General features: G+C 33.8%; 1 protein-coding gene and 1 long non-coding RNA gene across 7 annotated transcripts in view; one reads left to right on the forward strand and one right to left on the reverse strand.

The window, feature by feature from the left end:
* LOC105334278 (beta-1,3-galactosyltransferase brn) lies at positions 1-21,592 on the reverse strand. Of its 6 annotated transcripts, none has more exons than XM_011437657.4 (3): positions 21,403-21,592; positions 7,789-7,934; positions 1-3,625 (listed from the first exon to the last, which is right to left on the reverse strand). In XM_011437657.4, exons 2-3 carry the CDS (start codon positions 7,881-7,883, stop codon positions 2,626-2,628), a joined length of 1,095 nt encoding a protein of 364 aa, XP_011435959.3. In that variant the 5' UTR covers positions 7,884-7,934; positions 21,403-21,592; the 3' UTR covers positions 1-2,625. The 6 variants fall into 6 exon arrangements, with proteins under 6 accessions (XP_011435959.3, XP_034299279.2, XP_011435958.3 ...); XM_034443388.2 differs by lacking the exon at positions 21,403-21,592 and adding an exon at positions 16,408-16,498; XM_011437656.4 differs by lacking the exon at positions 21,403-21,592 and adding an exon at positions 13,630-13,837.
* LOC117680773 (uncharacterized) overlaps positions 16,772-27,891 on the forward strand; it is a 15,663-nt gene continuing 4,543 nt past the window's right edge. Inside the window, exon 1 of the long non-coding RNA XR_004595698.2 lies at positions 16,772-17,221. This is a non-coding gene — a long non-coding RNA (uncharacterized lncRNA). The remainder of the gene's footprint in view (positions 17,222-27,891) is intronic.

The following is a 27,891-nucleotide window of genomic DNA, read 5'->3' on the forward strand; positions in this document are numbered from 1 at the left end:
TACACTTGTAGAAAAATTTATTGCACGTAAATTGTTCAATACCATATTTAGGGCCCTTAATATTTGGGACAAAATTAAGACAATCATTCTTAATAATCACATTCTGTACATGAGTACACAAAAGTTGAACTACTCACACGGATCAATACATCCTCATAACAACCGCTATATTATGCCTAATAACCGTTATCGTTGAAGCTATCATGTTTACGGACAGACCGGTGTTCTTGCATTTCAAACTGGATCTAAGAAAACTGGCTGCCCACGAATATGTTTTGAAAGATTTCATGCACGTGCAGTTTTCAAACAGACAAAAGTGTCTAAGTACATATTTAAAAAAAATGTATCAGAATGGATCCCATCTACACAATGTCAGGGTTTTGTGAATTGTGTGGAGTTCCGTATTCACAAAACCTTGACATTGTGTAGATGGAAATGAGTGAATTCCCATTCGATATTTTTTTTCGGGGGGGGGGGGGGGCTGGTTGGGTTGGTTGGTTGTGCACCAAAACATACATGTTTTTACTCTGTATTATCCATAAAACCTTTACCAATTTCTTTTTCCACAGAGATCTCAAATGATAAATTGAAACTTTAAAAAACAAGTTTTAAATCCCTTTCATTTGATATTTTGTTTGAATTTATTCTATTAAAAAGGAGATAAGATGGAGGTCGATGAGGAAAGTATGCCAAATAAGAAATTTCAAAATTATTGCAAAGCTTAACATATCTGGACATTTGTTCATGTTTATTTACTTTTTCTTATAGAATATTAGATCTACATGTACATCTGTTGGATTTTAAAAAGCAAAAAAACAACTGTTTTTTATTCCTAGCCAGTGTAAAAAATTAATTATGTTATTTAGATAGAACTGTAACATTATAATTTCATAATCTTTATATGAACAGTTGTATATAATATATGTAATACTACAATGTTGTATGCATAGATAAACAAAAACTGTTTTTATTTCTAGAAAGTGTAAAAAAATATAAATTATATCATTCAGATAGAACCATATCATTAAAACTTCATAATTCTTATAAGAACAGTAGATGTATAGTTTATGTAGTACTACACAGTTGTATGCATAGATAGAATATTGTTTTAAATGCAGTTGGAGATTAAAGTGTTAGACACTCATAATGTACACAGACCCACTTACCTAATGCAATGCAATATTATAAACACAAGATTTAGAATAGTTTTGTGTTCTCTATTACTAATATAATATTATACATTTTCAATATACGATATTGGGTCTAATGTGTAGTCAACGATGACGTCATCGAGTGCAATAGCTTAATCTGAGCACTTAAAATACGGGCGTAGTTAAAAAGGGCTGAAGCTATTAGTATATGGAGGCAAAGAGGCGACATATTTAGAAGATTATTCAACAACCAAAAGAAAACAATTTTTGTTGTTGTCTTCTCAAATCACTCTTTGAACACCAGTAAGAAATGAACTATGTATGATTTAAGAGTTCCATGAATTAAATATAAAATCAACAAAATGCGATGGTCAATATACTAGCAATAAACCCGAATTGCAGTAACACCGTAAACGTTTATATATATAACAGTCAGGCCTCATGATCATGACGTAATTTCAGACTTACGTCAAAATTTCAGTCAGTCATAAAATGATTGTTTATCATTATAACGACGATCAAAATTTGTAACTGTAAATTTTGTATCAAGACCCTTTTCATTGCATTTCTATTTTTTCAGTCATTTCAATCAAGAGACATTAAGACAGTTTACAATTTTTGACTTAAGTCTAAGTTTGCTTCATGATCCTGGAAACGAAGGTTCAAATGCCTGAAGCCTTTGAGTATTAAATGGACATACTCTAAAACTTTCTGTGCATTTACAACAACACTGTAACAGAGGGCTAATAATAGGACTAATAATTTAGCTACAGACAGCATAAACTATTTGGCAAGTATAAAAGAAGTACATGTATATATATTATTTTTGTAAGAAAAAAAATAAATACAAAAAATATTTGCATGCAGTGTTGTCTCCCGTCATTTTGGTATCGGGGAAAGCACTTCAAAGCAGACAGGTAATTCATGTAATACATATAAAAAATAAATAATAAAAATGTAATAAAAATAGATGCAGAGATCTTGTTAGACAATTCATAAACTGCTATAAATATCATCTTCTGAGCTATAAAAGCTGTTTTTATCACTAACAAGCGAATAATAATGATTAAAAAAATTTAATACAATGGTGTAACATTTCTTTCGCGTATTCAACTTTAAGGAAAATCCTCATTTGATCTACAATTGTTTTTCTGAGAAACTTTATGTGAGGATTTCCATATTAAAACTGCTCTTTGTTAAACTATACAATTCACCATCTAGAGAATGTATAGAAATTTGTCACTAAACTAAACATCATTATGATTGCAAACATTTTATGTAACGAATTTTCAATAAAAAACAATGAACAATTGCTTGAAAAAATATTTCACTTCCCAAACTTTAGATGTATTGACACGTTTACGTTTATCAATCCACTAGATAGTTAAGTTAAAACCATATGTATTATTTTTACAAATAAAACAAGTTTTCTAAAATACCCAAGAAATTCTAATATCTTAAATTATACATGTCGTCACCTAACCTCAATGAATCTATTGTGAGTAACATTATATGCATACATAAAATCTTGTAGAGTTTTGAAATCATGTATTGCTATAAGACACTTCACTTTTTCGCGCGCTGTAAGAGACCTGCTAACATCTAAAGTATTAATATTGGACGGAAAAATGTCTAATTTCTGGGAGACGATGCCAAAATAGACATCGTCAAAAGGTAGGGGTGGAATGTACGGAATGATCTTCTGAAACTCTCGAACAGTTCGACTGTTCATCAACACATATCCCCCGGCTATATAGGGCGGGAAACAGTCAAACGAATAGTTGCTGGGAGAAATATACCACTTAGATTCAAGGACTCTATCTGGGATCGGCTCGCGTATAAGATATCCAGCGTACAGATTGAACCTATCACTTTGTTTCTTGTCCTCAAGAAAGTCAAGAACATTTTGAAAGTTAATGTACATATCGTCGTCCACAATCTGAATAAATTTTGCATGTTTGCAGAAGGTGGTCACCCAGTTAAGCGCTGACGTTACCTTGACAGTGTTGTTGTAATAGTTTTCGTGGAAATCTTGTTGAACAATATCTCCGTGCACTCTATTTTCATATTCTACCATAAACTGGTTATCTATGTCGTATCCTAAAAGAAATAATAATTTAAGTCTCTTTTTCCGAGCGTCGATACCCCATGTTTGACGTATGAAATGCCTCTGTTTGAAATTTCCCGCTGCAGATTTGACAAGAGTGATGACGTAGACTTCCGGGATGTCAGCACAAGTGGATGACGCGTTCGTTATGTATTTATAAGGATGTGGATTAACAACTGTGTCGTTCAAGGGATATCCATACTCTTCATGACATTTGTAGACAAATTGATGAACGTGTAATAAACTTCCCCATACATGAATAGCCAAAAGTAATAGGGCTGAGATTAGGATGGTCAGAAAAAGAGCTCTTTTGGGACTTCTGAAGTATATAGACAACACGCTTTTGATTCCGGGTCTATTCCACGTGCTGAAAGGGAAAAATGAAACTTATTTACAAATCATTTCATTTCAATCACACAAACTTTTAAAAAAGCCTGATATTGAAATATTATCTTCATTGAGTAATTCAATGGCGAAAAGATCTGGGATTTTACAACAATCGTTCTTTTAGAGAAGTCGCTTAAAACTCGATTTGAAGACTTAATTGAGTAACAAGGAATCATTCTTTGAGTATTATGGGGTGATAATTTCGGTCGGGCGCGGTAAAATCCAATAAAGCCCGAAGGCCTCTACGATAGATTTGACCACGCTCCGACCGAAATTTTTACCTCATAATATTCATGAGTCATGAGAATAAGAATGATTCCTTATTACTTATATTTATATTATTTCCAATTTGTACACTTTAAAACAACACTATTTTAAAACCGCTATTTTTATGTAGCAAATGCTATGTATTCCTACGCGGCGCAGCCAATACCGTTCTTCGGTTAGGCTATCAGAACCGCGCCCACTTTGTGTCACTTATGTTTTATGAAGTTATTCGGTTTTAGGGTTCAAAATTGATTCGTAATGTTATTGTATTTCATTCATAATCTATTTTTTATGCCAACAATAATAATTTTTATTATTTGTATATGCTTTTTTTGTACTTATTAATAAACAACTTTTGTTGCCAATAATTTTTAAACGTATACAGATCTCTGCAAGTATAGTTAAGTTACTTTATACCTATAATTTGTTTCTACACTTACATGTATTTTAAATCTGCATTTGTGAAGAGTGTTTGTTAGCAGTGCTAAAAGTCTCCTATTCAACGACTTGAACTGTATTGCAGAAGACATATATCACACAAAATAGGTATTCAACGCACGTCATAAATTTTCAAACAAACATAGACAAAAAATTCATCTTAATTATTGTAAAACATACTTAATGTTAAAAGGGGCACATCTAATGCAGTTATTTATTGTGAATTGGGCAGAATGCCTCTGCAATGTATCAGAAAAATACGTATTTTAAGATACTGGATGAAACTTTTATCATCAAAAATTGCATTTTGAATCCATGTTATGTTAATATGTTTAATGGAACTTTAGGTAAAAACAAATGTAAAATCTGGGCTGCAGAGATTAAGAACATGTCAACAAGTATTGGGCTAATAGACTTATGGGAAAATCAACTTTTTGAAAAGCCAGAAATTATTTTAACAATCACCAAGCAACGTATTTTTGATAATTTTAAACAGTCTCTACTAGCTGACATAAATGCCTCATCCAAATGTACAATCTATAAATATTTAGTTGATCATTGTACCTTGCAGTCATATATAACAAAAGGAATTCCTTTACAATATAAGAAACTTATATGTAAATTAAGGTCTTACCATCGAAACTGGCAGATATAACAATGTTCCATTACAAAGACGTTTATGTTCTCTTTGTATTTTAGATATAGAAGATGAATATCATTTTATATTGAAATGTCCCTATTACGGGAAAATTCCCTAAGAAGTTTTATTATATTAAACCCTCTGTCTTTAATTTAATTCTATTATCGTCAACACAAAATGTAAAGGATTTGTGCAATTTAGGTAAATATATTAAAAATGCTTTTGTTATCAGAAAAATTCAACAATGCAACAGTAAGAGGCAGGTCATTAAAATAATTTCATTATACGTGGAATTACTAATTTTCAATAGGATATGCATATGTACATATGAAGAATAACAATACTTGTAAATAGATAAAGTAAATTTCTTTGTTACACATTTGAGTTATTTCTCAACGCAAGCTCTAGGGCTTTAAATATAATCCTTGATAATATTGACATATAATAAGTTAAATGCATATTTTTAAAATAGACCAACAATAAGCTTTTTATCATATTAAATATTAGTAATGCACCGTGCAAACAATTTAATACAACGTGCATTATAAAGAAATTTAATAAATATGCGTTGGTATAGTTCATCACATTGACATACAATTTCAGATGTACCATTAACCAGTCAAGATTTTCATTGCATGTTATTTCAAATCAAAGTTTGATTAATTTTGCCAATCATATCCTCATCTTCTCCCTCTTAAAATAGAGGGGATGCTCATGGACAGGGATGTTGTTTTAAACAAATGAAGGATATTCAAGAATAACATGCTTCTAATTCAAAGTTTAAAAACCTTCACACGGTCCATACATATGGGGGTTTGATGGGCTGAATTGTGTACTTAATACACGGAAAAATATCTACTCTTGGTGCAAGGTAATAATCCCTACAAAAAAATTCCTTTTGATCAGTGTCAAACTTTGACGTCATATTTAATTCCAGGTGCCTGGTGCTCGAGAATGTCTAGTGCGATGACAAACATTCCGTTCAATGCGCCAATACTCAAACCTATTGGAAAAGGGAGATTCGGGAAGGAAAACTAGATCTCAATTGGAAGATTTCGTCCAATACAAAACGTTAAAACCAGATGCCAAATAAAATGGCGCTTTCTGTGGACCAAATGCGTTAAGTTTATCGGGTTTTGGAGGCCATTTTGGTTGGTGATTTCCTCTTATAGATCAACTGCAAGTGTCCACATGTACTTGTCATAATAATTTTGTTTTACAGAATAAAATGGTTATAAGATTCTTTGACGGTCTGTGGAAAAATTTAGAAAGTACCCAAGGCATGAAATTGTCGTTACCTTTCCTTACTTTTATTTTGTGTGTGCTTCCACTTTTTTTCATTTGGAATTCACAAAGATTTATCAACAAAAGATATTTAAATATTTACTTTGTGTCATAGAATATCAAATGTGGGGGAAATTTAAAGCATGAGAAATCTTTCAATACCTGGTTTGTCGATGCCCATATCTTTACTTTATTTATTTACACGTATTTAAGGTATCTGATCCATAACAGCCTCAGATTCAATGAATCTGGGTGCATAACAGATTTGTATGGGCTTAATACTCAGTATACTTGAGCATAATTTCCCTATTTTAGTATCAATATGTAAGTGTGGAATGGGTCCTAATCAATGACCTTTTCTTTTTCTTTTTTTTTTGAAGAGTTGTCCCCATTTGTTTTTATTCTATAAAAATTAATTCTAAAAAAAATCTACACGGTATAAAATTTATTTTCAATAGTTTTTTGTTCTTAAAGGGACTTGGACACGATTTGAGATAAAAAAAAAATTATTTTTATTTTTTATGTCTAAAATGGTTTAGTGGTGCATTTTAAATGATTGACCAAAATATTGAATGTTAAAATCAAGTTACAAACGAGATAGTGACTACAGAGGTAAGAATTGATTGTTATGTAAAAAAAAAAGCTCGAGTCTTATAGTTGTTTACAAAAAATGTAATGTAGAGAATTACCATTTCTTAGACAAAATGACGTGTAAAAACAATTTAAACTAATTCAACATCTTCATAAATACTATTATCAACAAAAGTAATATACATTTGACTGAAACTAACACCAATACAACACATATGTAAAAAATGACAATATTCGAGCTTTGTTTATAAAACAAAGAATTATGAACCATGTATCTTGCTTATAACTTGGTATTTGACTTTCAAATTTTTACGTAGCATTATAAACTTTTATATTTATCAGTATAAACATTGAAAATGGAAAAATAAATTTTGAAAAAGTCCCTTTACTTTCCACTTAAGCAATTTTTGATATTCCTAATACTAGTAATTACTTTTTTATCTTAAAAAAATGTGCTTGTCTCCATAGACCTTAATGCAGTCTTCATTAATTAATTACTGCTTAGTGAACATTACCATCGGTAAATCTTTTTATACTCTTAAATGCTTTAAATAAATATCAAAGTATTAAATACATGATGGATATTTAAGGCTAGAAAAATTTGGTCCTAATATGGATCGGACAGCTTACCTGGTTATCATTTTTTATGCATGTAGTGCATCTATATTTATCTATGTTCATTTTGAATTGCATTTGTCTCTACACTATGCTTGATGTCAATTTGTGAAAATAAATTCATTATTGTCATTCCATCTACATAAACACAAATCTCACGATGATGACAACAACCATGACACAATCAATGATTGTATTAATACAATTTACGATGAAATTGGTCATGTTAAAGTCAGTGATGATAATCGTGATGAAGCTATTGTGATGACAGTGATAATAATGTCACTGATGGGAGTCTTTTGAATTACCTTTTATGCCAGAGACTAGACGTGAACAGTTCCATACTCCCTACAGTCCATGCAGCTCGGTCCGAAAATTTCCCAGCGTTCGTTAACATGGACATTCACGGACAGACCTTGGACATGTCCGTCTTGATTCCACCCCAACTGTAGTTCTGTATGGAGAGAACAACCAAAACATTTAACTTGATTACGAGAAATATGTCACTTTACAGGTTGATCTAGTCGGAAGGGCCTTGTAGTTGTAGCCTAAACTTAATACAAACAGTGGAAGTGTAGACAAGACGTTTTTTAAACTAGCATCGTGACTGGGTAGACCAACTTTTTCAGACTTAACTTTTCAGTACTTAATAAAGGTTTTATGTAAATATTTATCTACATTTATTCAAAACACGAGGTGTTTTAAGAAACATACATGAAGGGTTGTCGGCATGTAAACCTCTGACTTCTAATTAAAATTTTTCGGTCAAGTATATATCAATTTGTCCTCATTGTGTCTTACCTCTCTCTCTCTCTCTCTCTCTCTCTCTCTCTCTCTCTCTCTCTCTCTCTCTCTCTCTCTCTCTCTCTCTCCACTGGCGTCGGAAGCAAATTGAAAGTGGGGGGGGGGGGGGGGGGGGGGGGGCTAGACTGATCCTCAGAAATATTGAGAGAAAAAACCTAATTCCCAAAATCATGAAAATCCTTATCCGTGTGGGGGGGGGGGGGGGGGGGGGGAGTAATCCTATACATCCAAAACAAAAAAATCTTTCCGGCCATAACATTTTTTTCCCAAATCATGAAAATCCTAATCCGGGGGGGGGGGGGGGACTTGGGGGGGGGGGGGGGGGCTTTGACTCCAACTTCTCAATCTTTCAAACGTACAATATGGAACAATTACGTTTCATGCGAAAAAAAAGTGGGGGGGGGGGGGCTGAACCCTCTATTCTGCTATGTGCCTAATGGTTCGGTCTAACTTAGCAAAAACAGTGGGGCCTCACTGTAACCATTACAGCAATGTTTAACAGAACAATCTGGGTGTTTTTTTGGTATATATATATTCTTTATGTCAATAGGATTTACTTCATAATTCTTGAATTTGACTGATAAATTGTTGAGTGTTGACTTTCATTTAAACGGCACGAAGTTTTCCTCAAATTCATGTCAATACAAGCTTCATTATGGTATATGTACTGAAATCTCAAGTAGAAGAAATAAAAGGAACTCTTTAGTAAGAGGAGACCTGATAAGGACCCACAGTCACCCGCTAATGGGTAAACATAGTTTAAATGTCTTCGAATGCTATCCATGTGAAAGTCTCATTTAACGTCAAGCTCGAATGACATAGATATTATTTGACTGCTAAAAAAAATTTATTTTTCATTTATCTCTAGCTCCGATTAAAGAATGTCATATGATAATTTTTCTCCAAATTTCCCATTAAACTAAATCATTCTTTAATTTTTTATGTGGTGCCTTTAAATGCGCTCAGACAGCCATCTGAAGATAATTGCTAGGCAGTTTATAAATATTTTTCTGCATCAAAACGCTTTGTATCATAGCAATTTTATCACAAATTATATACCGTCTATCTTTTTTTGAAACCTTAAAAGAGAGAGAGAGAGAGAGAGAGAGAGAGAGAGAGAGAGAGGAGAGAGAGAGAGAGAGAGAGAGAGAGAGAGAGAGAGATTATAACTTAACAAATTATCAGACTCTTAATCCTTTTTTTAAACACCTTACCTTCAGTCAGTCAAAAGATGTTTATTAATTAAAAGTACATTGGACATGTATCATCTAATTAAATTCTTTTGTCTTTTCACGCCCTTATAGTTACCATAGTTACGTATGTACACTATTTTATGAATGTATACCTTCTGTCCAGGTAATGGACATCTGCGACCTTTTATTAGTTATCTTAAAATAATAATGGACTCTACCTAAAGACGTATGAATTTTAAGTATATTATCATAAAATCCTGATCTACTGAAAATTAAACAAAGCACGAGGTAAAAATACTTTGTTAGACGACATGCTAATAACATATTGAAAAAATTCTCCGGTCTTCAATTGAAACTGTTTGCAGTTTGTCCAAGATAAATGTTGATATTTACATATTTCTCCGTCAAAAAGTTTCCCTATGAAACCGAAGAATAGGAAGAGGACCATGTTTATAAAAATCTCATTTAAATTGACACTGGAGGAGGGATGTTCATTAACTTTTTGAACGCATGCTTGTTTCAATTTAAAAAAAAAACTATTTTATAAACAAGAGTTCCAAGAGCGGTTACATAACTTGACAGTACTTGGTATTTTAAAACGAAACATGGTTATTGATTAATCAATAAAGTACACAGTACTATTTTTAACCCTAGAGTACGTCAATCAATGTCACGCAAAACAATTTGCATCCGGCAACACAGACGACGTTGCATAACAAAATATTATTTTTGAAGATAATTCGATTAGGGTAGAGTAGACTGTTTATCTTTTTTTCTACTTCAACAAAATGGCTTCTGACAGTAAATTTTGAATTCTTTCAGTATTATATGATAACTCTTTAGAAATTAAAAGAAGAAAAGAAAAATAATATATATCATCCATTCATATCTTGTGATAAAAAAAAGAATTACATTGAAGCAATTCATATGAAACCTTCAACATTCTTCTTGAACAGACATATCGGGCGCCAGGCTTTCATTGCAGAATGCACGATTTGCAAACACGTGTAGTAGTTTTATATATTCATTATAATCAGTAAAAATAAAGTTGGTATGTGCGCTAAGCTAGGCTTAAAAAGGGGTTCCAAGATAGAATACCAGGTTTTGGCAAAGAGAGAGAGAGAGAGAGAGAGAGAGAGAGAGAGAGAGAGAGAGAGAGAGAGAGAGAGAGAGAGAGAGAGAGAGAGAGTCTTATTCGCCATAACAAACTACGAATTGCATAACATAAACGGCGTCTTGAAACATTCCGAGCATACCTTGATACCACGATTAAAGCTGTAGGCCCACACAGCACAGAATGCCATGTAGCATTATTACAAGCAAGTCACATCCTTCTCAATCCGATCGGAGGTGTTATAACAGCAGGACGCTTGTGTACGTAATCAACTGTACTCGTACAAAGTGAAAGCAAAAGGAGTTGGTCCTTGTGCAAGTGGAGGTGGGGTGGGGGGGGGGGGGGGGGGTTTGGTCAATATCAATGATCGATTGTGCACAAACTACTAATATACTAATATAAAAATCCCCAAAGTATACCGAATATTCCCATTACCACGTAGAACTGAAAATCCTATGCAGAAACACTAATGATGAATGTACAAAGAACATGCTATCGACAGATTATATATTGGATAATGCTACTGCTGTCAACATGGTCAAAGGCATATACAAAGAGAATGACGAAAAAAATTAGGGTCGTAAATTGTGATGAATATATATGGTAATTAATTATACATAGACATTTTAAATCCACAGGCTAGTAAAAAAAATGACATATCATTCTTGTTTTCAAATTATTTTGTTCAATAACAGCCTTCGGAAAGCGCTAGACCAGACAACAAATCCTCGACAAAGCGATAATTAATGGCTGTGGTTGCCGAGAAATCAACATTGCTTTAGGTGTGCACGGCATACTCTAAAACCTGGCCTGGCCTGGCTTGGCCCCATTGGCCTGGCCTGGCCTCACTTTTGGCCTCAAAATTGGCCTGGCCCCAAATTTTGGCCTGGCCTCAAAAATTGGCCTGGCCTCAAATTTGGCTTCTACAAAAATTTTTGGCCTCAAATTTATTTTTATATTTTCTTTACATATTTGATGTTTTTATGAATTTTTTATTGATTTATTTTCAATGCACATTAAACATCCTGTTTGGTGGCTATTGTGTCTTAAAGTGATAGTGTATTAATAATAATAGATACAATTGAAAATATAGTACTAACAATATATATCTATGACTACAAGTATGTTGAGTAATCAATTCTAACAGATTTTTATTCAGTCTGATTTAAATTCTTAAGAACTTAAGAATATGATTTTGCCCTGCCAATGTATAACCATGGCATGTTTTTGCAATGTATTTAGATAAAATGCTCTCAGGATTGGACAATATCTATGTAACTCTTCTTTCACCAATGACCTGTTTGAGAAAAAAGTAATGGAAGGAGGCCAATATTTGTTTATTCTAACCAACATCAAAAATCACAAAATGTTCTGCTTTGTTAAAATTCTGATAATGACAATTCCCCATAGGAGAACAATTATTTCCTAAATATACAAGCAACACATACAAGAAACTCTATTCTATAATCAGGAGGTGATGATTAATGAACATCACTGAGTCAAGCTATCGAAGGATGCAATGTTGCAGTCGTTCACAAATGCCATTAATTAAATTAGACATGTGAAATGTTAAACGACAGGATAGGCAATGAATCTGACCTTAATGTAGCAGAGTAGGGACCGAATTGCTGCTGGGGGGGGGGGGGGATTTGGGCTCGATTGGTGTTGACAGGTAATGTAAACAAACAGCAAGTTTTAAAGTGCATTACACAGTGATAACAATTAAATGCTATGTACGAGTTTACAAATGTTTTGGATATCAACCAGGTCAGTCTCTTAAAATGATGTTTAAATTTAAAATGGGAGATGGGAGTGGCAACTTAATCGCTTTAGTATTTGCAAAATCTATTCCTTATAATAAGAGCAGTGCTGTACATGCATGTCATAGGTATTTTTTGTGTGTTTAGACATGGATTAAAGTTATTCAACTTGAAAAATCGGTCATCTTGTCTTATATATTTTTTCATATGATTATTCCTTTAAAATATTCAATTTCTAAAAGAAATCAATAAAAATTCAATCTAAATGTAAGAAAAGGAGAAAAAAAGAAATTTTAAAATGTTGAGGTCAAAAAATTTTGAAGAGGCCAAATTAGAGGCCAGGCCAATTTTTGAGGCCAGGCCAAAATTTGGGGCCAGGCCAATTTTGAGGCCAAAAATGAGGCCAGGCCAACTTTGAGGCCAGGCCAGGCCAATGGGGCCAAGCCAGGCCAGGCCAGGTTTTAGAGTATGCCAGGTGTGCACGCCTTAGCTGGAAAGCTTAATTACCGTCTTTAGAGGAATTTCCTTCCTTCTAGTTTTTAGTCTCCATTCATTTGCACATCGACCATATGCCGTCGCCATGCATACATTCAACTCACCTTGTATACTAAGCAACAAATTTTAAACTACACAACTCAACAACCAAACAACTTACAAGGAATCACACACACGCACTGTGTCCGTTGTCTAAGTTATTACACATGTTGCCTTCCATCGATTTCCCTCCATACAGTACAATGTACCTCCGAACCATATATATTACACAGTGTATCGCATTCAGTTCAAGGGTTGCAATAAGGCAACGCTTCACTAAAAATGAATGCTTTGCTTTTATTGCCAGATGATAGCATATCACCTGATAGCATGGTTTGTCATCTGTATTCATGGTTTAAGCATGAACAAGAAAGGATACGGTTTGAGGTGAATAAAAAATATACAAACATGGTGATATCGTGCCAAAAATTTTGACCATGTTAAACAAACTAAACGTTGATTTCCTCAATATTCAATTTTTTACTGGCTCATACATTAATTACCATATTTACGAGATGAGCGGCTTTTCAAAATCACTGAATGGGTTTCACAAATCAATGAAACGCCGATACGTTTTGAATCATCGTCTAGCATTAACTGCAACAACATCAACATATCGAAGAAAAATATTAAAAAAAGAAAATAAAATTTGGAGGATGTAATAACCAGGATCAAGAGTTGGCGAGATAAATGATTATCAAATGCCATTAAATGTAATCAGAACATACTGTAGCTTATCCTTACCTCACAAACGCTGCGTTAACTTTCTTGAACTACGATATTTGACGAGCACCTGTCACACTTGTAGTCCTTATATATATATACACGTTCCACACACGCGCACACACATGACTCGCGCAATGAGTGTCAACCTGACAGACTAGTCTAATGGCCACGGCCATCGATTGAGGACATAGCTAATTCAGCTCGGGCAAGGAAGAAAACAGGACATTTGATGAGACGCGCTCATTGATCCTGGTTTACTGCGGATTTGCGCTTCCCGTCTAGATCATCCCTGGGACCCATTATTAATCTTCTTTTTTTTTGGCGTTGGGGGTTGAAGGAGGGGAGGGTTTGTGATAGGGGTAGTAGCGATGGGATATGGCGTAGGGATGTAGCTATCACAGAGGTTAGTGTTGTTAAAGGTACAAAATCTAATTATATGTTATAGATTGTTCTATCCTTGAATTGCATTATATCCTGTTTGCTGCAGTTGTTAAGTAAACTTTACCAAAACATTCAAGCAAAACATCAACTACAAGGGCATGATCAATGCCCCTTTCTCAAATGAATATCCTTCCCTTTCACCATGGCGTCTCCAGTTTAGCGTAGATAAAGTGCATTTAAACCTGAATGATTAAAATTAAATTTTCAAATCATCTCCGATAGAATCGAATTAAAGTTCTGCAGAAATTGATCGATCGATGTATCCAAGTCGGAACACCTGGATGCTGCCTTTAGAATGCGTTTTCTGTTGTACAAGACTAACTGTCCATTTCTTATTTGAAGTCAGGATTTATCCCAATACGGTTTTTCATGAAAAAATTACTGAATGCCAGTTCTTGTGTGGATATATTAAAATCATTATATTACACCAAAATTTATATTTATCAGTGAGATTTTATGAATTTTACATTTTAAAATTGTATTTAATTTGGAGGGAGGAGATGTTTGAAGCTGATTTTCGGTTTAAATTCTTTTCTTTAAAGTATTTTTTATGTAAAAATAATTTTGTTTGAGCATTTTTCAAAGAATCACATTCAATAGACCCCCCCTTTCCCTGGAAAATTCCAACTCCTTAACTTTACATGGTAAAATTACCAAAAATAGGACTCGAACCTCCCCTGGCAAACAAAATTATCCCTCCGACCCCAATCCCCATCCTTTCCCCGAAATATTTCTGGATCCGCACATGGCGTATTCATACACAACAATAGTCGGTATGAATACCAAATACAGCATTATATTCCATATATAGAGAGAACCGATTACTTAAATCAAAATAATTCACACAATCCAGCAACACTGAAAGGAGCAATGGGGTGTTCAATAAAATCAGCCGGGTCCTATAAATTGCTCCAGGGTGAATAAGTCTTAATCATGTTTATATTGAAAAAATGTAAGCACATGTACATAAAACTCGACAAACTTGAAAGATAACATCTCGGAAAACGTCGTATTAAAAGAATAATTACCCACGGCGCAAATGATATACTGGAGAAAGGAAACTTCTACATATCTTTATAGCGAAAGATCCAATGAAAGTTCTCCAGTAATTATATTGTCATGTTGTCGATTTTGTTTTTACTACCACTCGTTAAATTCAAAATTTACAATAATTACGGTACTATACAGTAAATGTAATTTGCACTTTGGGTCACCTGTACTTTTGGCAAAGGCAATTTGTTTTATTGTGACATGATATATGGAAGCTTTAACGGTATATTCTGAGGACACAATAAAGGTATTCAATGAGTATTTTTAGTATTAGAAACACTGGAATACCAATAAGGAAAAGTATTTGTAGGGAGGTCATGTACGGATTTTTTGGGCTGCTTCGTAAATCCCAACTTTGCGTCGGAAATAAGCGAAAACTTGATGGTTAAAGGCAGCTGACAAGTATTTATTTGTTAAGAACCACGTGAAAAGAGCGCAGTTTTATGTCTAGTTGGATTTTAGATATATACATGTATCAGCAAATTTAACATCCCATTTTCTTTATCCTGCGGATTTTCTCGTGAATATGAAACGGCAGGGGTACGGCAGCCAGGAACATTTTGTCTATAAATTTCCCAATTGATAATTTGGAAGTACACATCAAAAAACAAATTTTTGAATCAGGCACTTTGGTAATTTTTTTTTCTTTTATATTTTGTCTTGAAACCTCCTATTTAGTCTTGTAGAAATACTATTCGAAAGTAAGTTTTGTTGATGTAAGAAATACCGCGAAGCGTTTTAATTGTGTTTACAGAACTTACACAGTAAATACATTTGTTCTGTTTGACAAATACTGTTCTATCATCATGTATATGTTGTGTATACACGCTACGTATTGACCTCAAACTGTTTATCAATAACTAACCTCTAAGTTTGAATAACATTTTTTGGCTCTCGGAGGATTCTTTTTTCACTAAAGATTTGAATACACAATTACTTTATCAATGCAACATGTACAGGACTTTACAAGGCATTCCACTGCGTAAATCTAGGCAGATTGTTATCCATGGTGATAACCCCCCCCCCCCTCCCCCCCCCCCCGCCTCCCATGCACCCCGACCCCATCACACACACACACTGAGGAGAGGGAGTATCTTTGTGCTCTCAACCTTTAGTATCAATTTGGAACTAAACCTCTTAAAAAAAAGGACAGCTTAAAGACGCGTTCAGGGCAGTGTTTCCTTTAAATTTTAAATTTCATAGTCTGACGTTTAAATCCAGGCAATTAAACACCAGTTGACACTTTCCTGAAAAAGTTGTTTTAAAACAAAAGCTACAATGATAAATAATGTCTATCTGACCTACCTCTACATTTATGTAAAAATCATTCCGCTAGCATAGTGTGGACGTATAATTATAAATCAGCAACCGCATACTGAATCACGTGTGTCTACGAATACAGTCCCATGTAAATAATTGTTAAGTTAACATTCTATCGGCCCCCTTTGAAATTTAAAGTTGCCTCGTTCACTGACCAAACCCTGTCATAAAGAAGCGGGAAAGTGCCATTGTGGGGACAGTTACAACTTAACAACCTCACTCATTGCTGATAAGCGCTCTCTCTCTCTCTCTCTCTCTCTCTCTCTCTCTCTCTCTCTCTCTCTCTCTCTCTCTATCTTACTGAGTGCAAACAAACGTTTCAATTGAAAATTCCGAATGTGGATTTACAAATAGTGATAACTATAATAGATTTTCATTCAATGTAAATTCTTCAGATGATAGAAAAGAAAGCACCATTGGAGACTCTACAGTCCATATGGACTTAGTTATCAGGTGCCCGGTCAATTGAGGTGTTGTGTCAAACAGCATTGTGACGTAGGCCTGTCTATTTTATTGCTAGCCATTTAGTCATTGATCAGTTGTACAATCATAGCAATAACATCCATAAACTCAGATTTTTTTATTGTAACTTTTTCATTTTTTGGGATTCATTTCCATTGTTTTGACAATCTAATGTCACTATTTCTTCAACTAAGATCTTATTCTAAAGTGTTTTGAGTCTGCCTTTTTGCCAGCATTTCCGGTACTTGTTTAATTATAGATGCAATTTTATCTGGATTACAATGCTTTACACAAGGAAGTAAAGTTCGCATTGGGATGAATCAGGCATCTTAGCAAGGTACTTATTAGTATTATTTGTCTTGAAAGATGAGTTCTGACTGAATAACTAAATAGATGTAAAATAATACTTATTTTATTGAAAATTTGTGATGTACACGCTTTTGCTTTATATATAAATATCGGTGAGATTTATTCAACTACAGTTATTTATACAAATAATGTTTAAAAAACGTAATATCGGATCAAACGTTTCGACGACTCGTATGCAACGTCTGCACGATACCCTTCTACAACTTTTCTATGCACGGTGCCACAGTCTGCACGATACCCTTCTACAACTCTTCTATGCACGGTGCCACAGTCTGCACGATACCGTTTTTACAACAGTAACTCTTCTATGCACAGTTTGCACGATACATTTTCTACAAGTCTTCAATGTACAGTCTGCGCGATATCTTTTTTTCAACTCGATGCATCGTTCAACATTAAAGGTTATGTAGCAAATAAATTCGTTTGTTCATTTCCAACCACGGGTTTACGTACACGTAATTTAGCCCGAGAAAATAGAGGCTCCTTACTGATAAGACACGGAAAACTGATATAGGTATTTGCATTTCATTGAACAAAACCCGCGTAAAATGCTTCCCGTTTTAAAGTAGGTCTTGGACGGGTCCTATTCGACCAATGCGCTCAGCTTGATCTATGTATTTCAGCAATGAAATTTTTCTTCTAAAAACATTTTTCAATGATCAAGTACATGTAAATGTTTCATAATTATAAAAGTTTAAATCTTAACTTAACAAGGGCTTTAAAGCCCTATTTTAAATGATTATCATAATACTGATTGAAAATTTCTAAGCTTTAGTTATTAATTATAATTTCATCAAAATTAATTAAGTGCACTGACAATCCAGCTATATGTGACATCAGTGGAATATGCTCTGTTCAAATAAACGGTTTGGTATAGCTCTGTAAACGATTCTTATTTATTTGTTTTTTACTTTCAATATGCTTGAATGTGGTTTCCTCTGTCCAAAAATGGTGATCGAATAGGATGATAAAAAAAGATTAAACAGTCAACTTTTCGTACTTAGCCTTCTATCCACATGCTTAAGTCCATTTAAATTTAAAAAAATACGATAACAAAGGAATCGGTTCGAAAATGTGTGTAAATGGTAAGAAAATTCCTACTTTAACTCCAAGCCCCAATACGTTCAGTATATAGTGAAGGTCAAAACCCTCAAAACCCAAAACTAATCGCTTAAACGGGCATTGACATGATATATTGAGATACATATACCAGTATAAATAAGTTATTCACCTGGAGTTAAATTTTTACATTGTTACAAGTTTATATGGATTCAATATGTTTTTCATATGGTTTATTAGAATTGGCAAATTGCAACGAGCCATAAAAATATAGGTTTCCCATATGTATATTGGATTATTTTCGCCCTGTTTTATTTTCGCCCTTCTACACTTGCAACCAGTTTGAATTCGCTTAGACAAAGTTATGTTCAAAGAGAGATAATATGAGACATTCGAGCGGTCTTAAATTCCAATGCCACATATTAAGTCTGCTGACTTTGAGGGCAAAAGGGGGGGGGGGGGGGGGTAGAACAGAGACGAATATTTCCCTATATACAGTATAATTTAAGTGTATATCAATTGTAATTCTGATATTGTTTACCTAGACTAAACTTGAATTAGACTGTAAAGTAAATTAAAAATTCCCGTCAAACACTTTTGAAACCATTAGCGTTTGTACACTGTACACGATTTCGTTTAAAATATAATAACATTGTGTACGCAATTGTAGGAACTTTGTGGCATTAATGGCATAAACATATGATTAAAAAAATTATGCACATTTTTTATCCTTAAAATTGACAAAATTCTCCATAATATATTTCAAAAAACCACGAGAATCACAGAGAAAAATAAAAGTAATTGGATCATGGTTATTCCCCTATTCTACTTCAAAGAATCTTAAGAAATGATTCATCAATTACTTACCTTGTTTTTGAAAAGCTTTTTTCATATAAGCGTATAAGTATTTTCTGATATTGAATAAAAATGTATTTAGTTCAGTTTGAAACTTATCCAGATATTTTTATTTTTTTTATTACAGATCGATTTGATATTATATCTAATGTTTATGAAATAAAATTATGGTTTTACGGAAATATCCAATTGAGGTTGAATCAGTTGTTTCCATCCACAACGAGATTTATTCGTTTATCGTTAGTTTAATTAAATCAAAAATATTATGTATTCATATCATGATTATCTTGATAACTTATTCCAAACCGAGAAGTACTCTTTCATAAAATTGGCAATGCAATGAATTTTGAAATACTGATGAAAACAATATTGCGGTGAAATTCTTTATACCGGTATTGTTTTGATTTGTCTATTTTCCCTTTCGATGTAACAGTGTTCAATACCATTCCAAGTTAAACGGGTCCATTTGCAAAGATCAGTCGGAATTTTAAGTAAAATTCTGGGTGCATGCAGCTGCACTTTTCCTCCATTATTGATTTCAGATATAAAGGTCGCTGCACTGTTTCTGCTTCACTGGTTTAAAGCTGCAGAACCTCGCCAGCCTAGGCACGCGTGCATTGGTTTACGGTAATGATTCACATGTCTTTCAGTAAAAAATGACAAAGAAAATGCTGATTGTTGCCAACATAAGTGACCATTAATGAAACTTGGTAACGCCACAAATAACAAAATGAAGTATTTTGTTCTAAAAAATTGATTTTTTTAGCAATAAATACACATACATATTAGACCAAAACGAAGATGTTTTCTGCTAAATTTTCATTGGTTCAAATATGTTTGTGATTTTTCAAAGGGTGAAATTAGACGCCAAACCTAATTTGATTGGGGATTTGGGTTTCTAATTTAACGTTAGCTTAATATGTACGCCTTTAATAAAATGTATTATCAATGAAAAAAAGAATTTTAAAAAAACGTGACTCATTACACATGGCAATGAAGGAATCCGAGTCCTCAATTAGCCATTTCCGCAAAAGCACTTCATTTCACAAACGCTTCAAATTACTTAGGTCATGATAAACGCCAATCGGTAAAGTAGACACAAATTATTAAAAGAATTTCACTTATTTCGCTAAATAAAATTAATTAACTAATTACATAATTATGTCGTAATAAAAACACGAGCTCTCAAATGTCTTGTGCTATGTTTCATTCAATATCCTACACAGTATGTAAATGATCAGTAGATCACTTTCTAGCATAATTTCTGGGATTATTCTTCAGTCCTTTTATTGAATGGAATCCCTAACCAAACAACAAACAGACTAATAAACATTATAAACTGGACTACAATGGGCATTTAACCTACCTATGTAATATTCTACCAGGACCCCCATCCCCCCAGGTCATTCGCGATGGGTACCGTAATATACTTGTAACATTGCAAAATTAACTCATGAACTGGGACGTCTTAAAACCCACAGTGACCAGAAATATATAAACGAAGAGTTTGTGAATTAAATCTTCGAGTGAACACCCATCCGAAACAAAAACACTTCTGACAAAATCGTATCTAAATGCTATAAGGTCAAGAAAATCTTTCAAAATTTAAAAGACAGCTCCACATCTGGTCATTAAATCCCCATACAAATGAAGAGACGGGACGATACATACATGTACACGATTGTATAAAACATGTAGAACACATGAACACACCATTGCCAATTGCGATCCGATTAATTTATTTTTTGCAAAAGTTTGGATTTATGTATGCAGACTATGGATAGACTGTGTGAAACAAAATGTGTTTTCAACATGCTCCATCTCGAACATTTAGAAACATCAAATGATCACAGCTGACTACTTGTTTTAGGAAGAAATCAAAAAATCATAATTTTCTTTTTTACGATTTTTGTGTTGCATTTTAAGACAGTTCTGTGGCGTGAATGTCAATTTAACCCATCATAGCCTCATGAACAACATACCTGTATCGCTGTACATGTATGTGCTGTATAGATATACTGCCACACTTCTTACGATTATTTATTATAAATATTTGAGGTGGTGTGGGGGTTGAATATGATGAATTAATGCTTTCATTTACACCACAGAAACATTACATTGTAGCTGAATAGTCATGTCAAACGAGCAAGAACTAAACCTCCATTCTCCCCCCCCCCTTGTATCTCCCAAACAAATTACAATTACATACATCCAAACTGAATAGAAATGTCTTACCCGATTTGCCGTGGCTTCACATGTAGACATACATAGACTTAACAGGAACTCGATCTCAAGCAGATAAACTATGGCCCCGACCTATGCACTTCCCTGTCAAGAATGACGAATGAATATCCCCCCTCTCTCTCTGATCGCGAGATCTTCATAGAATCCGGAGATAAATCCATAGGTTATCCTGTCTTAAAATACTGCTATAATTTCCTAGGTTTGGTCCTGTGAGCTCTTTGGGTTTTAACAATGGGGTCGTTGATTGGTCATCAAGGTTTAACTTCTTATTTAATGCCTAATAGTAAGAGGGTGTGCTGTAATACAGTATATAAGCTGCCTTAATCAACTACATTGTATTTGAAAGTAAATATATCATCTTATGCTCTCGATCATTTTTTATACCCCGCAGTTCAGTTCAGGTTTTTAAAATTAACTTTAAGCTGTACAGCCTATCGGTGCAATAAGTATAAGAATATACACGTACAGGTAGGTTAACAGGAGAATGTGGCAGAAGTGTACATATGATATCAACATCTAATTTGCCTTAAGTAAATCTGTCATATTTTTAAGCTAAAGTAAATAAATGTATCTAAATTACATAGTTTTTTTTTCATTTTCAACATTAAAAAGTTCCAGAAGTTAGTTATTGAAGGATTTTTTTTTCAATAATAAGGCTTAATGTATTTTTTGCGACAGCCTCTGTACATGGGACATATTTTAAAAAATAAAATGAAATTTTTCTTCAATAGAATTTTACAAAGAAAACAATTTCTGTTGCGTCTTTCAATATTATAAAATCGACCCGTTTCTATTGCTTATTAAAGTGAAAACAACCTGAATCTTGAAATACACTTTTGATATACGATCGGAATAGATTTCCTTACATAAAATTGTACATTATGGTAATTTATTGGAAATTAAGTCAATTAAGTATTTGAAAAAAGAGCATTTACTAGATCTATCTAGTTAAAAAAAAACACAGTCAGTGTAGCTTGGTCAAATTTACGTTGTTTGACAACAATGAGACCTGTAGCTGTTATTTTTTGTTTTTCCAACAATTCAAACATACCCATATTGTATAAAAAAAAATCTTTAACATGAGACGACCAGTTCTTTGCATTATGTTTTCGAAACATTCATAGTGTGTATGATAGCAATGTTGAAAAATACAATTATTATGGAGCAGTATTTTTTCCAGAACTTAACTATGTTAAACATTCTTTGGTACAGCAGAGGAAAGCGTCCTAATTCAGACAGAACAAACTGCTACAATACAAGTTGACCATTTAACACACAGGATATGTTTACAGAAATCAAAATGAAGTTTCTCAATATAAGGTGCTTTAAGTGAGTCTCATACTTTAGAGGCATAGTTAATGACACTGCCAACAAAACAACCAAACAATAATAGCAAAGTACATGTATCATTATTAAAAAACAAGTCTCTGATATTTTTTTTTCAATACAAATATTGCCTTTCTAACTCAGCAAGTTGTTTCTCAGCTCTAGAAAATTTATTATGTAGTAAAAAAATAAAGCATATTATTTTTCAACAACAAAGTGAAATGCTATTTTGAAATCAATAAAGACACAGCAATTTTGTTTTTTGTTTTTTGTTTTTTGCCGACGATGAAGTACCGTAACTAAGGTCTGTAGAGCAAAAAATTGAAGATCACTTGTTGCACTTTTAGATTTAATACGAAATTGTGCATCAGTAACGAGATTTTATTCATCTGCCCATGTTATAAGTCTGTTGTTTAGTACAAAAGTAAAAATTTTATTCATGTTGCTAACAAGGCTGATTCCCCTATAGTTATTAGGATCAGATTTATCTCCCTTTTTAAAAATAGGCACAATAATAGAAGAAGGCCATGATTCAGGGAAGAATCCTGTTTGTAGTATACAATTAAAAATCTATGTAGGAAAGGCAACAGATATTCTTCAAATTCAATAAAATATTCATTAAGTAAGCAGTCGTCATCATGTGATTTACCTTTTTTTAATTTCTTAATAGCTACTTTAATTTCGTCAACATCAATATCCTTATCTCTACAATCCTCAGCACAGTTGGATTAACAGACACATTACTTTATCCGATCCCTTCAGGTGTTTTTTCTGGACAAATTCTAATTACAAATTATGTTAAAAAACAACGGAATTTATGGCGGGAAATAAATGCCTTGAAAACACCAGAAAAAGGGTTTGGGAGGAACAATGAAGAGAGGAAAAACAAATACAGAAAAAAAATAATCAAAGACTTGGCCAACTGCTAACACAATCATGTTTTTGTTTTGTTTTTTGATTAAATTGCTTTACAAATACTGATATAATAATAAATGTTGATATAAGGCCCCAATGAGGCTATGATGGGTAAAATAAAAAGATAAACTAGACTTTATCATACGCTGTACGTACCATTTATTTATCAAAGCGCAGACAGAAACATAGAACCATTCGAAAATTTGGTAAATAAGGTTGCATATAAAATAAATTATGTATACATAAGTACCCTGAGCTTGAACGAGACACCTCATTCTAAGGCGTCAGCTCTTCTTGCCCGTCCCCCGAGGGCTACCAGGTCTGAAAGCATGACCGGTGTCCGGGACCAACATGTAGACCACCCTGTCGTTGCCACGGAGACATACACCAGTCTGTAGAACCCCCCTCCCCCTTTCGTTGGGAGGAGAGTGTGGCACAAGCAGAGTACTAGATGTGCGCCATCCCCACCCGCGATAAATTTACATACATGTTAATATGAATGCTGACCCTTGACCTTTTAAATACCTGACCAACTTGAGGGTAAACATCGAACCTTGAAGTCCTCCCTTGCTTTATTAGAAAATTGAAGAAGAAAACGGGTTTTAGAGCAGAATTAGTGATCAATTACCACTGTGAACTCCCCGGCTCCACCACAAACATTGAAAAATACCCCCCCCCCAAAAAAAAAGCCCCCTTTTCCAAACTTAATCGTGGGAAGAAAGGGGGGGGGGGGTATCTTTTATTTCCTTGTACATGTAGGTATTTGGTGGTTACTTGTCGGAAGAATATAACTAAACAGAAAAGTTGTGTCATGATAATCCCAAGAACCACTTCTTCTTGAATAATAATGAAGTCGTTCAAAATGCCGACGTCTTCATGGTCTTTGTAATCAAATCAGGAAAAGCGATGGGAAAGAACAACGAAAAGAGGAAGAACAAACCATATAAACAATAAATATATCTAAAAGTACCCATCGTGATTTCCCCTTTCTCAGATTAAAAAGGGGGAAACGTTTGACACTACAATAGGCTGCGTCTACGAAAAGGAAGATTTCTCAGGTTTTTCAGATCAAGTGTCTGATTATTTAAACGGAGTGAAAAACTTAAAATTGACAAATTTTGTTATGGTTAAACTAAAACATTTTTAAACAGTTTGAATTAAAACGCACGTTAACTGATTTTCCAGCGGCAAAAATATTATGCAAATATGGAATGTTAAAATGACGTGAAAAATATTTTGCTTTTATCTCAATTGTAAAAAGACATTTCCTCCTTATTTGACAATTATGTGACAATTTTTGCTTTTAAATCTTAGAATGTTATACATTTGATCAACAGGGATTGTCTATATACTAAGCATTTAAAACGGCATTACATAATCATAAGTCACTCTGACATAAAAAAAAAATAACAATTAAAGGTAAAGGTGACCAGTGTTGGAATTTGTAACTATTCAATAATCACAATCGATAATATATAGACCAAACACGGAATTATCAATGAAATACGACGGGTGGGCCTTTAATTGTACGACACCGGACCAGCGTAATAAACAATCCAAAAGGACATCGCTTAGCCTTTTTCCGTCAAGTTTAGGCTAGACTTGAAACGACTGAAGAAATTGATATTTAAAACCAAACAACTATTGCCGAATCATGACTAGACTACGTAAAGTGAGACCGAACTTATTTTTGTCCAACAGAAATGAAACCTTCTTTTAACCAGTGGGGCGACGTTTCCAAGTGACACCTGACACGTTCTCTTTTGTATAACCAACATGAAGTTCTTATTGCTATATTATGCAACACAGAAATTTTGGATTTAATGTGAAGACATAGATCTAGTAAAGGCTTCCTCCTTTCTTTATTTTTTTAGCGGAGAGGGCGGGGGAGGGGGGGATAATCAATGGGAATCGGGCTTTATTGGATTTGATCACGTGACCTACCGAAATGGTCTACCCATAAATGTCAGAGAGTGATTCCCTGTTCCTGTATTAAATTTGTAAACTTTAAAAGAAATGTGAATTAGATACGAATTTAATCCGAAAAGTTGTCGAAAACTTCAAAATGGTGATTCTGTATTGTTTTGCTTTTAGACGCGCTCTCCTCGATTTTGATTTAGTTCAACATTGTCGAATTATCTCTAAGAATTATGTTATCACTCTAGAATTTATGACATTTTACGGCATCAGAATGACATCTGGAAGGGTGTCAAAAAGCCGTGAGATTCTCAGTTCTTCCCAGGGACTTGAATCCAGAGGTACAACTTTTCCTGTAATATCTAATTCAAAAATCATAAAACAATTGAGACTGAGGCATTCACATTTACGAAGGCAATAAAAAGTTTAAACCCGTGGGATCCTTTTTTCATTCTCGTTGCCCTGATTCAGAGAAGTCAATCTCTACGGAGGAAAGCAAATCACCCAGCTATTGCCGAATTACAACGTTCAAATGAAACATTCTTGGGCATGAATGTTTCCCTGCTAATAATTTTTTTATCAACCATATATTATTTTATATCGTGTACGACGTTCAAATGAAACATTCTTGAGCATGAATGTTTCCCTGCTAATAATTTTTTTTATCAACCATATATTATTTTATATCGTGTACGACGTTCAAATGAAACATTGTTGAGCATGAATGTTTCCGTGCAAATATTTTTTTTTATTATCCATTGGTATCAAAGATAGTTACATGTAAATGTATTTAATATAAATAAATACCAAAATAATGACGACCCGATTCATTTGTACAAAGAAATCGCTATGAGATCAGTTTTTTTTTTCGTAACGGATACATAAGATAATCACGGAAGTAATGAACTCTTTCAGCTAACAAATAAGAATAAAAAGTATTATCTCAGAGATTTCAAGGAAAACAAATAAGATTTTGTAATTTATTTATTGGCGATAATAGGCACGGCTGATATCTACGTAAATGTATATATATTTTTTTAAAATTAGAAGTCAAATACAATGTTCGTTCAAAATTCAATGTGACCTTGTTCCTGTGAGTTACAGGACCCGAAATGGCAGCATATATGACCTTGACCCAGGGATGTGCAGTGGTAAAGGCCAAAGTTTTCAACAACAACAAATAGTCATTTAAGAGAAGGGCCGCTCGATACACTTCCTGGTTGTCAGCCGTGCCAGATGATATGATAAATGGTGGATAGTCTGCAATAAAGAAATAGAACCAACAGTATCGTGTTTCAATGAATAATCACATACAATCATAAGGGAAAATCAGTAAGGGAAGGGTGGTTTTGGGATTTTAAAAAAACTAATGTTTTGCATAAATATTTCTCAACAAATAATGAACCAGCATACTTCTTGCTGTGGATTTATGGAAAAGGGCGATTGAAATGCGAACGTAGGTTAATATACACGACCGGGAAGTAAATTTCAGAAGGGGTGGGGGGGGGGGGGTTAAATAAATCTGTTAATAAGGAAAAAGAAAATCCCTAAAATTGCATTCCTTCGATAACAGCATCGTATTCCTATATCGACATAGATGCATAATTATTGCAAAACGCTTGGGTGGGGTCCCAAATGTATTTTCATTTAAAGGGTACCTGCAGTGCCAGTCAATTTTTGATATAATGGAGATCTGAAAATTTTACAGCAATCGCATAAGTTTGGGGGAAACCCGATTTCACACCTAAACGAGTTTTGAATAAGCCGATTTGGCGCGAGATGAACTGTGACGTCACGGGGTCAACGCCGCTGTATGAGAAACAGGAATATCGTACAAGTTTAGCTTTTTTTAAAAAAAGCTTACCGTCTTTAGATCAAACCCTAAACAGCAATAAGTCAAAGAAAACTTAATTCTATTTTATAGAAATGTCACCTTCCTCTACATACCATATGACGTATGGAACTTTATTTATATGTGCCCTTTAAAAATGTCCAAAATGGAGAAATGCATATAATATGCTTGTAAGCTGAGATTGACTATAGTAGGGAAAAGAGATCTTAGGAATGGTCATTTATTTTTTAAAAAATCAAAGTTAATACAACTGTTTTCAGCATTTTGTTACTGATATTAGTTTTACCGTATTTGATCACTCGGAACTACTCGGATGTCTCGCGCACTCGACGTTTGTATGGAGCGTAGCGGAATCAGCCGAGGATTGCCGATTGGTATTTGATAGCAAACCTCCTTACTGATATTAGCCATACCGTATCAAAAATTTTCACATTTTCTTCTATTTGCTTAAACAATACAAATAGAAAAGA

Source organism: Magallana gigas, chromosome 5 (assembly GCF_963853765.1).
Source record: "Magallana gigas chromosome 5, xbMagGiga1.1, whole genome shotgun sequence".
Classification (NCBI taxonomy): Eukaryota; Metazoa; Mollusca; class Bivalvia; order Ostreida; family Ostreidae; genus Magallana; species Magallana gigas.

Bases quoted from the DNA above. Each gene is read 5' to 3' on its own strand.
- LOC105334278 (XM_011437657.4), bottom strand. From the start codon at position 7,883: ATGTCCATGTTAACGAACGCTGGGAAATTTTCGGACCGAGCTGCATGG. The intron at 3,626-7,788 runs GTAATTCAAAAG...TTTCCCTTTCAG, and splicing joins TCTAGTCTCTGGCATAAAAG to CACGTGGAATAGACCCGGAA.